This window comes from Drosophila kikkawai, chromosome 3R (assembly GCF_030179895.1).
Source record: "Drosophila kikkawai strain 14028-0561.14 chromosome 3R, DkikHiC1v2, whole genome shotgun sequence".
Lineage (NCBI taxonomy): Eukaryota > Metazoa > Arthropoda > Insecta > Diptera > Drosophilidae > Drosophila > Drosophila kikkawai.
This window is the reverse complement of record NC_091731.1, coordinates 24,803,050-24,819,431: the sequence shown is the minus strand read 5'-3', so window position 1 is coordinate 24,819,431 and position 16,382 is coordinate 24,803,050. Positions and strand designations below refer to the sequence as shown.

Genomic DNA, 16,382 nt, shown 5'->3' with positions numbered 1-16,382 from the left:
GAGACAGATACAGATACAGATGGAGACGTAGATGGAGCGATAGGGAGATGATAGAGCATTAAATATAGATACAGTGTGTGATGGGTCGATTGATTGATGGATCGGGGCAGTGCTGTGCGAGCTTAGACTTAAGGCTGAGTATTTGCAACTTGTGGGGTAACTCTCGCTGGCTGCTCTTTTTACAAACTTAACGTTAGCTTCATCAGTTTTAACAACTAATATAGAGTTATGATTCTTGATTCTGTCTGCTTTAACATTATCGTGTGCGTGTGTCTTCACTCATTTCGTTTTCATTGCTTGGAGAAATAAATAAAATAAATTAAATTAATAAATTAATTAAAACGAACGATAAATAATGTGCTTCTCTTCGCGAGTCTCAGGCGAGCCCCAAGGCTCAAGTCCTTTGTGTTCGTGATTCTGGTGATGTGTTCAGGTTCTTCTTGAGTTATTTGTGTGTTGATCCTGTGACTTAAGCCTGGGCGGGCTTCTGGGCACCGTAGGCCAGATCCTGGGCATCGATAGAGCGTCCCCAGCCTCCGTGGCCGCTGCTGCCGTACGATCCCGACGAGGCACCAGCATCGGCGCTGTAGCCGCTGCCGTAAGAGTCGTGGCTCGTCGAGTGGCTGCTGCTGTGATGGGGATGGGCAACCACTTCGTAGGTCACGTGCTTCTCCTGCGACAGCAGCTTCTTCAGGCCGATCACGGCGGACAGCACCAGGGCGATCTTACCAATGAGCAGAGCCTTGCCGGCGATCAGAGCGATGGCGCCCAACAGCAGGGGCAGCAGGGCGGCGGCCTTCAGGGCGACCAGGGCGAGGATGGGTCCCAGAATCTTGGCGGCCTTCTTCTTCTTGCCACGGCTCTCCTCGGGGGCGTTGGGATCGTTGGAGCCGAACAGCGACTCGGAGGCATCCTCCAGAGCACGGCCGGTGGAGCTGACCGCCTGCACGATATCGGCGCCCTTCAGCTCAACCTTGATGGTGTGCGAGTTGAGGAAGCTGCTGATGCGGTTCAGGGCCAGGGACTCGAACGATTCGTCACCGGAAATGGAACGGGCGGCCTCCTGCTGGGGAGCGTCCGGGGAGCGGACCACGGTGACACCCTCGGTCAGGGCGAACTGGTCGCGGGCGCCGAGCACCTTGTCCACGAAGCTGAACAGCTTGTACTTGACGCACGAGACGGAGTCCTTGCGCAGGCAGTCGCTGTAGATGCTATCCATAATGTCGTTCTCGCCGCCGATGGCGTTGCGGGCATGGCCGCGGGTCTCCTCGGCAGGAAGGGCGGCGCTCAGGGCGGCCAGACACAAGACACCGAAAACAACTTTATGGCTTGCCATTTTGCTTTTTGTTTGTTTGGTTTTGTATTTGTCGTTGCACGGGGTATTATCGGATTTTTTTGGATAGTCCTTTCGTGGAACCACTACACTGTCACGTAGTTCGGCGGCGAACGCACTTTCTCTTGGGTGGAAAACTTTAGTTTTTTTAGTTTTTGGCTGACTGCTGCTGCCGTATAGCTGCTCAGACGGTTAAGGATTGAATGATACAATTTTCCACTGCACACGACAACTTATATACGGCGGCAGTGGCAGTGGCAGTGGCAGCGACCGCGGCATCGGCATGCTCATCTGCTGCGAAAGCATTTCTCGACCCCGCTCGTCCCGCTCTCTCCGAAAACTAGTCGTGCAAGTTTCTCGCTTAAGTCTTTCGTTTGGTCGGCCAACGGTAATGCTCAGTCGGCGCCGGCCGCGCTGCAGCAGCGCCAGCAGTTGGAAAAGCATTGTTACTGTAATTTGTAAGCTGTCGCTGCCGCTGCGCTGCTTTCGCCCGAAGTTCATGTAACATTGTCAACGGTCGCAGCCTCCTGGCTGTGGGAAACCAATAACAAAATCTACCAACTACCAGATACCAACTGCCAGCCGGCCACTTTTACCGCGCGGAGAGCGGGCCAAAAAGTGCCGAAAATCGCAGTCGTAATCTTAATTGTCTGGGCTTTAATTGAAAATGAGTTTTTTGTAAAAGTAAGTAAAAGCATTTCCCTTTCAAGCTCAGTCGGGCCTCTGACGGAAGTGGCACAGGTGAAAAGAGGGGCGGTTAATCGAAAAGAGATAACTTCTATAAGGTATTTTGAAATAAATAAACCCTCATTATGGTGAATGAAATTAAAATAAACATTAGTCAAAAGCAAGCTAATTATAGGCTTTCAATAATTGGGAGGGATGGGAGTTGTCATATCATGGTCTTATTTGCGATTTGTTCATTGTTAAGAGCGTATTAAATAAAATATTAACTAAGGAGGAAGATTAGATTGAGTGCAACCCAAGATAACAGATATTTATTATTGGAAATTGTCAGACAATAATCCAATTCAGTTAAGATATAGGACAGATAAGACCCCGAAGAGAAAGAAAAAGAAAACTCTTTTCTTTGATGCCAATATATAATATATTGTTATCATTTTTTCTCTGTGTGATCATTAGAAACTCACAAAAACCAATCACGTTCTGAGATCCGAATATCAGACAGGGATCAGAAATCGAAACCGAGTGACATTGCCAATAATATTTATCATAACCCCATTCAGAAAAGGGAAAGTTGCGGATACATGTGCGAACTATGCGTGGTATGCGGTCCGCCCTTCTTCACTTTTAATGTGCAAATTTTATGCGTTTTCAAATGCGATGCGGCCAAAACAAACAGCTGTCATGGCTAACTGACTGGCTGACTGGCTAACTGGCCAAACGGCCGAGTGGCGTCCAGCAGGCTGAGTTATCGACTGGCAAACACCAGTAGCACGACCGATAGCTGTCCCAGCTGCCAGACACGGACCCAACGACTAACTAACTAAGTAACTGACTAACTAACTGGCGCTGGCCATCCAACTGGATGGGACAGGTAAAAGTACGCAAATAGACAGTGACCAGTGACCAGTGACTGGTGACCAGGAGCCCAGGCAAATGAAAGTCATCATCTCATCCCCAAGGCGAGAGAGTTGGCGAAACGCGAGTGGATTGGGTCTCGGATCTCGGCAAATGACCGCGAGCAGGATGCGAGTGCCACGGACCCCACGAAAGTGTTGAAAATAGTTAATTAAAAGTGTTATGAATGTGTGAAAATGCAATGAAAATGCGCTTATGAATTGCTCCCTGGCAGCCGATGGCCGAGCGCAGTGTGAAAACGCTTTTCCAGATCAGCCAAAGCTCTCGGCTGAGCTCTTCGCTTGTCTCAGTGAAAGCGAATTTCGTATGCATCTGTCGGTGAGGGACAGCGGGTGGTGGCCACGAGTAGGGGCAGAAGTGGAATTGAACGAAACGCATTGCGTGAATCTTTTGCATATAGTCCACAGAGAAAAATGTAATCTGTGTGTTGGAATTAAAAGTAAATTATAACTTTAAATATTTATGAATTATGTTTTACATTTCTGGAACCAGAAAATTGTCTTTTAAGACACAGGGAAAAAGTAAATTAAATCGATGCTAAAAGATAGCCATTCTTTCAGAAAACATACCCATTTTTATCACTGCATGTAGGGATGCAGTTCTGGCCCCGAAGCCGAATGTTAAATTATTTGACATTTAATTAAATTTTATATTCGCTGGCTGGGAGTTTCTGCCGCGCAGCCGAGATGAGAAACGACACTTTCACTGCATCGCCGGCGCAAAGGCCTCGAATCTACAGCCTCCACTCTCGAGTCTCGCAACCCAAGTCCCTCGAAATACGTATCAGAGACGCAGAGTGCAACGGATCGGGATTGAAGAAGCCCTGTGAACCGCTTATTGTTCTATTGTTGTGGCGGGCCCCATCAACAGGTTACTCTTTGGAAGAAAGATGAGTGAGGTGAGCCTCTCATAACAGCCCAACGGGTTTCTGCTGCAGGCCGCAAAAGGCGGGCCCAAATGTGTGGCTGCCGGGCAGACCGGAGCATGAATATATACCTATATATGTTTATGCACTTATATTTTATTTATATCGCAGTTGCCATTGTGGCTGACTGGATGGCTGGCTGGCAGTACACAAAAAAAGAAAGTTCAGGCCAAAATTTTCCTTTTTCACCAAAGACAACGACAGCCACATTCACTGCCGTGGCGCGTGCAAAGCTGCAGCTGGAAAATGTAAAATGTAAGCTAACAAACTTACAACCGCATGAATGAACCCCCAAACGGATGACGAAGTGAGTGCCGGACCTAGCACTCCCAATTGCCATTCCCATTGCCATGGCCATTTCCATTTCCATTGCCATTACCACCGAGTGGGTGTTTACGCTTACAGGCCCGTTCGTAAAGTAAACTTGAGCTTGCAGACAAAAACCACGAAGACTGGGCAACAAAGTCCCACAATGTCAATGATATTACTGATGGCACTGCAGTCAATCACGGAGTGAAAACGCAAAACAAACTGCAACTGCCACTTAATAGCTTCATTTTCAACGTACGAGCGGCAGCCCAGAGTCAAGTGGGCGTCACTTCTTTGGCCCAGTTAAAAACAAAACAAAAAGCTTCCAGCCCCAGAGATGAGCGGACTTCTTGATTTCCGAGGCAGCGAGGCTGTGTTGCTCTAAGCTAACATAATTATTTAAATTAATTATTTTATTCTCGTTGCCTTAGCCCTTCAGTTTTGTTTACTCTTCGAGTTATTAATAATTGACATCATTTAATTTTTTACTCAAACAAAGGGGCTTTCCCAATGCGAGGGAGCATTTAAGTATTGTGGTAATCGACTTTCTTTCAGCTGTTTATGGCCATGCAAATGTGAGAATTTTCCCAAGTCCGGGTTTACGACATAGTCGTAATGCCCCATGTGGCAGTGCCTCCGCTGCAGCGGGATGTGCAAGCTCACTCTTACTTACTTATGACTTATGACTGCTTTAATGGCCCACTGCCAGCCGGAATTATAGGGAGCGGGCCTGGGAGCTGGGAACTGGGAACTGCGGCTTTAACCCCCGCTGGGAATGGCGCAGCGCAGGGAAAGGTCCACGGGTAGGCACAAATTAGCGGTTTATGCTGTAATCATTTAGCTGAAAAACCTGCCACGCCCATTAGCATAACCGAGCGGTGTCTCTGCTGCGGCCCACCTGGCAACTGCCGCCAGAGATACAAATTATAAATGCACGAATCGGTCTTGGAATCGGCCGCATCACTTTCACTTTCCATGACGCCCCAGCGTCGCGGAGCGCTAATATGCATCTAGCAAGCCGAAAATCGAAAAACACAGACCAAAAATAAAACATTTATGGATATGGCTCACACTCGAAATTATCTAATTCCGCGAGCATAATCAAAACGGTACACCAGCTCGATGGCCCGATGACGCTGTCGATGGCATCCATTGCGAAATCGGAGCACGGATGTCTCGGAGACGTTTTCACACATGAAACAAGGGGTATATCAGCTATGTGTGTGAATTTGGCGGGAAGCTAAGACAAAATGGGGATCCTTAAATAATAATTTCACTATTAAATAGTCTTTTTTTAAGATTTCAAAGTCAAAAGTTTAATTATTTGAACCTAAATAATAAATAAAAAATTATTCCTGGACTCACTTTAATGCTTGGTTTATATTAAAATCTTGTCTCGAAACCATCTCCATAATTCAGTTCCTCCTTAATTTTTTACAAACAGTTCACATTTCTCTCTCAACACTTCATAAATCTCTTTTGAATGACTAAAAGCGTATGGGAAATGCGCATTTAGGGTGGCGTGTTGTTTCCATTTCTTTTTTATTGCAGCATTTATTTAATAATTTATTAGCGTTTGTTTTTCTTTTCATTTTTATGTAATTTCTTTGACGGTAAATGCCGCTTATATTGAATAATTGAAGGCAAAGTGTGAGCGAAAAATGTCGCAACGATGGCTAAGAGAAATGGGAGCTGGCTCACAGTGCAAGATATGGGCCAGAAAAAATGATGGATTATCATTCTTAAAAAATACTTAAAACTACAAAAAAGAACTAGAAGAAATCTATATAAAAATGAAAACAATTTTTATTCTCTGTTCAAAATATTTGGAATATTTTTATAAAATTCTTCTAACATTTAATCATCAGTTGCAAGTCCTGGGCACTGTGCGGCGGCGGTGTTAAAAATTATATAACGCGTGAATAACTTTTATGGCCCTCAAGTGCAGTTTGGGGCTTAAATATAAACGAAGACTCATACGACATACGACACAGGGCACCGCCATCGCTTTCTTTCGAAAGAGAAAGGGTTTCTCAACGGCCAGCCTCCTGCCTCCTTTTGCCTGAGAAACTTGCCGAAATTGCATTTTTATTGCCCGATCTGTGGCGGCGCACGTGTGTACGGCCCCAAGCCCTTTCGCTTTTTCTTCGAGGATACCTTTTTTTGTTTTTAACTTCTTCTTTTGTCGGGGCCCCCGGCTTGCAGCTTCCGCAACTTTCACGCAATTGCTGCAGCGGCACAGAATGACGGCTGCAACGCCCTTGCTGCTGGACGATGGATACTGGGACGCTGTGCCCCACTTTGCGGCATAAATAATGCAACGATTTAGTGGCCGCAGGGCAACCTTTGCGATCGAGGGGACCGATCGTGTGAGATGCGATCATAGCATTCTTTAAAGTGAAATTTCCGTGATCATCATTACGCCGATGATCATTCTTGGCTCGCTGGGCCGGAGCTTTTGTTTCTTCTACCATTCTTTTCGTTTTATGGCCGCTCAAAACGACGCTGTTAATTAAATTAAGGCAAATAAAAAGGCGCATAACCAACTGGTTCGCAATGAATGCGGAGGAAATGCTGGCAAGTGAGTAGAGATGACAATGTATGTGTGCGCCGGCATTGAGAAACTTTCTTCGTTTGCTTTCAATGGTATTTCGGTCAGAAACTACCCAACGATGATGTTGATAATGACACGCCGAACATGGAGCTTAAGCCTGAGCTTCAGATTCAGCTCCAGCCTCGGTTTCGGCCAAATCAAAGATTGATAAAACGGTATTTCCGGTTGACCTGCAACCACAAAATCAAAGGCACACAACCGGCGCCCAACGGCGTGGAGCCGCTCGAGTCGCTCGAGTGGCTGGCCAAGTGCGATATGGCCAATTAAAATCGATAATTAAGGCCTATTGCTCTTAAAAACCCACACAGAGACCCTTGAGTAGTGCACGCTCTAAAAGTGAACAGCATCTCAAGTGAACTTTCGCATGAGTGAATCGATTGTATCGGGCTGACATGGTCTGGAGTGGCATCGACTACCCACAATCCGACTTGTGTGATTTCTATAGAAAATTAAGATTAAAAGGCCACCCAAACCCTTTACTTATTAAATTATTAATTTAAATGATACAGATTTGTGAATATTATTTAATATGGCCTATTCGATCTAGTGTCAATAGTTTTTGTACAAATGAAAGTACAGGGTATCGTGTTTGCTGACTCCGCTCTTTGAACCAAGTGTCAATGTCCAGGCTCGTTGATGGCTTTTCGTCACGACTGCGGGGCCGGCTTATGCGATGACGATATTAATAATGAAATGTGCATGCTTTTTGGCAGGAGCACACACCAACAACATCGGCCAACATCAACTTACATAGCCGCTCGAAAACAACTTGAGTGAAAGTTTTTTGCTACGGCCACAAAACTCACTCTCGGTACGAGTATTTATGTCCATGGCCACAAGTGCGAATGCGAATCCGACGAATCCAGCGAATTGAACCTGCGCCCCTCCAAAAATACTCGAGAAATCCCATTAGAGCTGGGCAGCTGCTGGTCCAATGTCCAAATTACACTCTGGCCGCCTTTGTTAAGCCATTGTTATTGTTACTGTTATTGCTTATTGCGGCGGCCATTGTCTTGTTGTCCCCTGTGTAATTAGTGTGCCGAAAGAGATCCGCTCGAAAGTTCCAAAAGGGGTTGACACGGGCCACTTAATGGATTATGAGTCGCTGGCACTGGAAAATTTCACACCTGACCTATGCCAATAGACCATTAATCATAATGTGTCCGGTGGTGCGGATGTGGTAAAAGCGCTTCTCCACTGCGTTTCTGCACCTGCTGCATCCAATCGACGCTCTATCAATGTCACACACTTCGTGTTTCGACGTTGTACTGCGGTCATTGTCCATTAACGGGAGTGTGCCTGAAATTCAAATGAAATCGATTGAACTTCACACTGGGAGTTTGCACGAACGCGGGACAATGCGGCGTATGCGTAATGTCGGATAAGTGGTGGGTGTTTTTTGAAAAACATTAAGTGGACTCCTGAGGCTAGGGCCAGAACATGTTAAAATATATATTTTCATTGAATTTTATGTTATTTTTAAGATTTATTTTTTTGTTTAACAAGTACCGTAGGCTTAATTTTAATTTGACGAGCACAAATTGGTAAGAAAATGTTTTAATTTTGTCGGAAAATAATAAATTTTTTTTTTAATTTAATGAAATTTTAAGAACCATTAATAATGAGTTAAATCTTAATTTAAATTTTCTATTTACAACATTTAAAATTCATAAATAAAAAGTTCAAAATAAATTTTAAAACATGAAAGGAAGTCTACTTTGGGAAACCGAAGTTTGCATTGGATATCAACCATTACAAACCCAAAAAACCTTTATGTAGATGAACTAAATAATTATTTTAACAGTTTTTTACGCTGGGGTTGTATAAATTTAAGCCAAATCTATTTTGACCATTACAACAAGGCACAATACCCATCACAGTGGGTGCCTTTTGCTGACCCCATCTGACTTAGACTACTTGCGGTTTGAAAGATGCAAAGTTGGCCCGTCGGTTTCTGAGCCAGTTGCATCCGCAATGCCACTTCCTTTTAGCCAACTCTCTTGGTCGGGCTGTCATTCATGCTCGGGCCAAAGAGCAATAACTTTGCCGGCCGAAAGCTTCCATATTTATGTATGAATAACTGTTAACTCTTGAGAAAGTGAAACTTTTTTCCATGGATTTTTTGTTGTTTTTTTTTTTTCTCTTCGATTTATAGTGCGCCTCACCCAAGGCGCTCGCAGCTGCCCAATCACAGTCAGTTGGCCGATGCTCGTCATCGATATATCGATGTAACTGAGTGAGTCCCCCGTTTTGTCTGCCATGTTGGCTTGACTTTATCGCAAGGCATAAATCGAGCCAAAAACGGATATGGGCAGCACTAAAAAACAACACAGAAAAAGCACAAAAAACAGCCAAAGTCGAGCAGAGCCGATCCCAAAGTCACCGGCACTTTCTTTGACTCGTTTGAATGCAGAGACAGAAAAAATGTAACATAAGTTCCTTGCTGATTATATTATAACATAAATATAAAAATTAACTCTTGGATATTATATATAGAAAACGTAATAGTTTATTTACTTTTAAATATGTTTCTTGGGGAAAATATCTTAGGAACAAGAAAGAAAGCTAACTTTGGATAGCCAAAGTTTGTATACCCTTGCAGGTAACAATTAATATAAATCATAACTAAGCCAAAAATGCATTAATTTCGATTCGAAAAGCAGTTTTGTCTTAGTTTTTATTAATTTAAAAAAAACTGCATACCAAATTTAAAATTTTAAGAAATCTAAATTTTTTGCCATTTTTGCTAATTTTAATGATGTAACCCCTTATCAAATTTCGCAAAAATGGCCAAAAAATCGATTTCCTCCGGACATATCTAGAAAGATTCGCATGTTAATGCTGATCAAGAATATATATGGTTTATGGGGTCGGAAATGATTCCTTGACTTAGAAAAATATTATTTTGTATTATAAAATCTGATTTTTTATATTAAAAAACTTCTTGATTTTTTTTAAATTAAAAATATCATAACTCGGCCAAAAGAACATTAATTTTAAATCGGAAAACTGTTCTGTGCAAGATTTTCTACAGTTAATAAATCTGCATACATCATTTAAAATTTTTTTATCAAATTTTTTATCAAAATCAAAAATTTTAATGATTTTAATTTTTAAATTTTGCAAAAATGGCCTTCACTGCGTTGCAAACTTCCGACTGAAATTATAATATCCTGCAAGGGTATAAAAATGAATCCTAATATACGGAATGTTAGGATTCATTCAATTCAATAATAAAATTAAGCATATCTGAAATATTTTTTCTCTGTGTGATTGCAGCCTTAGAAATGTTAGAAATTGAAAATCGAAAGAGTCGAGTGGAGTGGAGTGGAGTGGAGTGCAACAACAGCAACAGGCAACAGGCAACTGGCAACTGGCAACCGGTATCGAAATAAAAATAGTTCGGCTTGGACTTTGAGACTTGGAGCGCGTGGCAGCCACGGGCAACAGTCTCGTCCACAGACATGGTCAAAACCCAAACCCAAGCTCCAATACCGAAAACCAAACGAGCCGAACATCAATTTGACTTTAATTAATTGTCAGAGGAGGGTTGGGCTAGATATTTTGCTGAATGAATGACTGGGATGGGTCGGGATGGCTTGGACGAATGGGCCCCACATCCATATCGATGGCAGCTCATCTCGGCGGGATGGGCCCGACTGGGGAATTAATTTGGGTCTCGAGCGGCCAAGTGGAGAAAGGCCTGACCCACATCAGGTGATTTCCAGGCCCTACAATAACTTCTAATTGAGATATTTAGTGTTGCTCCAAATCACAGGCTCGGCGCGCATAGTATTATTTCGTGACACGATCGGGGCTCGGTGGGCCAATCAGCAACAAAAAGTGAGCATAAAATTGACTTTTATGCCTGCTTTTCTAGCCGCTGAAAGTCTAATCATTATGGGACAGAAGAGACAATAACAATGGAGAAGATACTCCGAAGAAAGATGATGACGATCATGACGACCGAAAGCCATAAGAAAAATAATCGTAAAAGTGAGAGTTTCCACTTCATAATCAGTTTTGGCTGCGGCTTGCCATTTGGCTCGGCTCTTTCTTTCCCTTCCACAAATAAATCTGAACCGTCCATATATATATTTTCGGAGCCAAAAGCTGCTGAATCACGGAATGCAAATATTGTGCGCCTTTTTCTGCCGCCACGCCTCGTATTGCGTAATGGCCGAAAGATCACGGCAGTGGGAAAGACCTGGAAAAAGGAAAGCTCAGAGAAATGGGGGCGTGGCAAGCGGCGCATTAATTGCTCAGGTTTCACTTTCAAGGCACTTCAATTTCGTTTCATTACGAAAATTTGCCACTATCGTAATTATGATCGAGCGAGGAGGAAGCATTTCACTTTCGTTGTCAGCGTTTTGTTCTTTTGTTGGCCGAAACGAGCAGCTCGCTCTCCATTAAACGGGTTTCGGCTCCCTCGTCCGTTAATATGTTGACAATAAAGCGGCAAACCGACAACTTTCACACATTCGGTCGCGCCATTGTGCGAATAGTTGTAAATGCCACTTGAATATGACACTTTTACTGCCTTTTGGCCCAGGCCCAGATCCATTTCGCCGGCCATCCAATCTTCGGCGATTGTATTATTCAATGTCAGCCGGCCTTAGCCGCACTGAATTATGTTCCATGTCCAACCCACTGCAACCTCATCACAGCCACTCGCTACTTGCAAGTTGCAACTTGCCTTTTGCAACACTTTCACACACTGCACCTGGCCCACCTGCCGTCCCATCCCTGGAACTCCGCCACCGTGAAATGGGCAAATCCGTGAAGTGTACATTGACCCAAGCCTCTGGACCGCCAACCGCAGAGCCGCCAAATGGCCAGCCACCAATACAGCAACTACCAACTGGCGACCACAAAACCGGAAAAGCTCTTGGGGATCCGACATTCGGATTAGACCACATAGGCCACCAACTGCACTACACCGCCATCCCAAGCTTACCTGTTTTTCATACCGTAAAAGGCTCTGTCACAGGCACCCGTTACTAGATTATAAAAGAAAATACAGAGTCGTGCAGTTTTTTGTGACTACTATTTTAATTATCCCTCTCCCATTCGAAAAACAAATAAAGCATGCGAATGTTTTACATTATATGTGGAATTTTAATGGAAAAACAACAGAAAGATATATTTTTGTGGAAAGAACACCCGCTTTCGGCTTATAACGGCGTAAGTTCAGGTATTTGCCCTATGGGTGTAATTAATTCGGGAAATTGCAAATCAGAGTAGAGTATTTATTTATTTAATTTTGTGCAAAAAGTGAAAATAAATTTAAACAAATAACAAACTTAAACCTATGAATCTATGTATTTTCATTTCCTAAAACAAACATTTTATGTTGGTATAGTTATATTGTATTTTTTAAGACAGTCCGCTTGGAATAAGAAATAAAAATATTTTAAATTCCCCACTTGTTTTAAAATATCGATATTTGCAGTAAATCATTTAGTGTCCAGGCCCTGGTATTAAAAAGCGAAGGTTCAGGTCTTGGAAAAGAAAGCCATATACTCCGAACTTTCTCCAACAAAATTGGAGTACTCTTTGAAGTGCTTTAGATCGCTGCTTTTACTTAAAAAACTTTAAAGAAAGCTGACGATCAAAGCTTTCTTTTGAGCCCAAGATTTGTTTAAAGCTTGAAGAAATTGAAAAGCGAACTTGGAAAAATTTAAAAGAATACTTTGCGGTGCACAGAGGCTGGGGCATTCAGCTTTTTTGGACTACCAAAAATATGCAAACTCCATTATAGAAATATTACATAAAACAAACTAATTTATTAAATTTTTAGGTTGCTTTATTATGAAAATATTTATACAACACGTTAGTTATTTAACTTAGAAAGTAATTTCTTTGAGTGGTGAGGAATAAATTAAATGGAAAACCATTTTCTTTTTAACCAAAAATAGAGACATAAGAATCCTTATAAAAAGATTACTAAATAAAATTAACTCATTTTATTTAGATATTAAGTGTAATTTTTTAAGTTTTTCCTAAGAAACATATTTTTATTTTGATAAGCAAATATTAACATCAAGAACAAATATTAATCAATCAATTTGCGAGTTAGACTTCATTGCGTTTTGATGAACGCAAAAGTACTGAACAAATCACATTTTCTTGTAAAACAATAAAATTTAAAACCATAGACAATTTCTGGGAATTCAATCAAGGGTTTTCAATTTTCCAAAAAAAAAAGACAAACATCCCATACACTTTCCCTTTTGCTGAGCAGCAGCCCATTTGTGACACGATTGTATTCGGGAACGACTACGTTTTCACTGTCTCCTCAGTAGCAGCGGCAGGCAATGACTCTGCGTGTTCCTCCGAGTGCGTCTGGACAATAGCAATTGATTTAAAGCGTGACACCATCAATGGAGAACGACTTAGAGATTTCACTTGGCCAGCAACCCACTAAGAGGAGTGAATAGAGCTCTGCCCGAGTGTGTGTGAGCCCACGACCGAGCCTCAAAATATCGCTATAAGCGGTAAGCGGCAGCAAAGCAGAACTTTGGATGCTAAACAAATTAAACAACAAAACGCTGAACCGGCGGCCCCAATGAGAATTCAAAAGTGCTCAAAAGCCAGTCGCGGCGACACATTAATTGCCGACGTATTCGTGGCCGAAGAAAGCCAGAGTGAGGGAAAGAGTCTACGTGCTCGGGCGCATCATCCGAGCTGAGAGATCCAGCATACAGCATCCGAGAGAAGACTTCCAAATCGACTGGGCCTGGTTAACTGGGTCATATTCATAAGTAAAGCACCTTGGCGCCCATCAGCGGCTGTAAAGTGCCGTTTTGCCAACCGGCAACTGCAGTTACTTAGGCTCAATTGCGCCGGGCCCATTTCGACGGTCTGCTACTTTCTTTGGCCAAGACCAAGAGGTGTTAAGCATTGCCCGACAATGGGTCCCCGGCAGGTGGAAAATATTAAAATACAAACTCCCATTGTGAAGCACTGGCCCCGCCTTGAGTGAGCCAAAATGCGCGTAGCTAAATATTTGTTTTATTTTTTAGCAAATTGCCATTGTTCGTTATTCTGGCAGACAGCCAGACAGACAGCGGAAGAAAGTGCAGTGAAAAGTGGGGATTACGCAGAAGCAGAAATAAGTGGGTGAAATTCGTAGGAAACATTTTCGGAGTTCGATCTTTGAGGGCTGATAGCGGAGAGAACGAACTGAGCAGCAGATGAAATGAAAGTTGTGGATGCAAATTGCTCAGCCAGACAACGAGGCGTATGAGTGATACGGTCGAGGGCTGTTGAGCCGCGTTGCGTATGCAAATTGAAAGGGAAAAGTGTGTAGAGATGAGAAAAGAGAGTCGTGTTTTTAAGTATTTTTAGATTCATGTTTGAATTATTATTTGATTCTTTGATTCAGCAGCTTTTGTTGGGTCCTCCCGGGCGGTAAAGTGGGAGGGCCCAGATAGATAAAGGTACAGATACAGATTGAGATACAGATATAGGTAGAGGTAGAGATAGAGACAGAGGTAGGTATAGAGATAGATAGACAGATAGAGGTAGATGGAAAGAGATGTGAGATAGATACAGTTCGATGGGCGAGGCGACTGGCTTTGATTGATGGAAGCGACTAGTTGCAAACATTTGGAGTCCATAAATCAAAGGTGCAGCCATGAAATTACAGAATAGAGTGTAGAGAGAAGGAAGCGTGAAAAGTGGTGAAATTTTCAGGGTGGAGGTTATTGGCGGTTTGCAGAGATGAAAGGTGGAGTGGTGTTTGCGTGTGTTCGTTATTTGTGATTGTTTTGTTTTAGTTTTTTTTTGTTTTTTGTCTAATGGAAGGCACTTTAGTTCGTCTCGTACGCGTTCTCGTTCAAGTAATAAATTAAAATAAATAATTTATAAATAAATATAAATATAGGTCATCATTTTTAGCGATTGTTTCTCTCTCTCTCCTTGGCCTTCGTCCTTGGGGTAAGTTAGCTCTGGGCCAACTGTTTACCGCCTGGCCGCCTTGTAGCCCTGGTAGGCGATGGTCTGGGCCACCGGCGAGCTGTAGGCACCGTGCGAGTCCCAGCCGGAGCTGCCGGCCGAGGACCATCCGGCGCTGGAGGAGCCACCGCCCGAGGACCATCCACCGGTGCTGGCAGCAGCCGAGCCGGAGTTCTTGCCGCCGAACAGACCGCCCAGACCGCCGAGCAGACCGCCGCTACCTCCGGCTCCACCAAGACGACCCAGTCCGCTGGAAGCACCAGCAGCCAGAGCCAGGAAGAAGGCAATCACGGACACAACGAGGGCCTTCTTGGCCAGGAAGAGCAGGCCGAAGATGGAGCCAACACCCAGGACGGCGATCTTAGCACCAACTCCCAGAAGGATGGGCAGGAACTTCTTCAGCAGCTTCTTCTTGCGGGTACGGCTCTCGACGACCAGCTCACGGAGATCGGCCTTGATGTCATCGGGAATGGCGCGGGCCACGCTGCGAGCGGCATTGGCGAAGTTGAAGTTCAGGGAGCGCTCGGCGAAGAAGCTCTTGGCGTTGTCCATGAAGTAGTTGCCCATCTCGGCAGTACGGGCCTCAACGGTGGGAGCGGCCTCGACGGCCAGAGTGTTGTCCAAGGACTTGCCCTGGCGTCCTTCGTTGGCCTTCACCAGGGAAACGCCGCCGAAGAGCTCGATCTGGGGGTTTTCGAAGATAGACTTGGCCTTGCGGAAGAGCTGCGAAATACGGAAGAGGTTTATAAATCAGAAGTGTTGCGATCGGATGGGATATATTTTAAAGAGTCGTTTCCCTATTTTCAGAGTAAACTTGATAAATGGAAGCCGATTATGTATGCAGTTAGCAGTCGATTACTAGTAAATTAAGAGTAAATGATCTTGTTTAAAGAAAAATAAATAAGAGACAGAGAGGCTGTAGGCTTTCGAGTGATTAAATTAGCCATAAACTTGTTTTGCTACTATCCTTTTAAGTTATTTAACCCAAAGAGGTGTATAACATTACACATTTTCAAATTAAAAAAGTAAAAATTTTAAAAGTGTAACAATCTAGTGAGAGCTCTTCAGGAGAATCGTTTAGATGATTTTCACAACTTCCTGTTAAGTAATTATGGTTGGAAAATTGAACTGGGATCACAAGGTTGCGAATATTGAAGTTGTTAAACTGGTTGCTTAGCGGGAAGCTGTGAAAACCACTCTTAATCTTTGACACTTTCACTTAAGTAGCATCCTTTGGGTCACAAGGGCTTTCACTGGCTTGATCATGGATCATTATACGTTTTTTTTTGGGTAACACTTTCACTGTTTTAAATGTTCTTTAGTTAACGATTCTCTCGCTTATAGGCTAGTGGGTAATCCTTGTGGCCTAGTAATCCGTACCGTGAGCTGCAGACACGAGATGGAGTCGGCCTCGAGGCACTTGGCGAAGACGCCGGACTGCTCCTCGGTGGCGGCCTTGACGGGATCGGCGGAGATGCCTGCTGCCAGGAGCAGGATGCAGGCGGTGGCTACGAAGAACTTCATGCTGGCTGAAGGGCTGATGGCTGTGTGGTTTCTGCGACTGAATTCCTTGGGCACCACCGAAATCACTGGTGTGTTCATTCGAATGGAACAAGCTGCGGTTTGATAACTTTTCGCCG

At 43.7% G+C, this 16,382-nt stretch overlaps 2 protein-coding genes across 2 annotated transcripts; both read right to left on the bottom strand.

Moving 5' to 3' along the window:
* Window positions 1-87: 87 nt before the first annotated feature.
* On the bottom strand, window positions 88-1,522 carry Osi7 (Osiris 7). The gene has a single exon (XM_017182348.3). The coding sequence runs from the start codon at window positions 1,334-1,336 to the stop codon at window positions 470-472; it is 867 nt and encodes a 288-aa protein (XP_017037837.1). The 5' UTR covers window positions 1,337-1,522; the 3' UTR covers window positions 88-469.
* Window positions 1,523-13,851: 12,329 nt separating this feature from the next.
* On the bottom strand, window positions 13,852-16,382 carry Osi6 (DUF1676 domain-containing protein Osi6). Its single transcript, XM_017182349.3, has 2 exons — window positions 16,123-16,382; window positions 13,852-15,465 (listed from the first exon to the last, which is right to left on the bottom strand). The coding sequence occupies exons 1-2, from the start codon at window positions 16,342-16,344 to the stop codon at window positions 14,749-14,751; spliced, it is 939 nt and encodes a 312-aa protein (XP_017037838.1). The 5' UTR covers window positions 16,345-16,382; the 3' UTR covers window positions 13,852-14,748.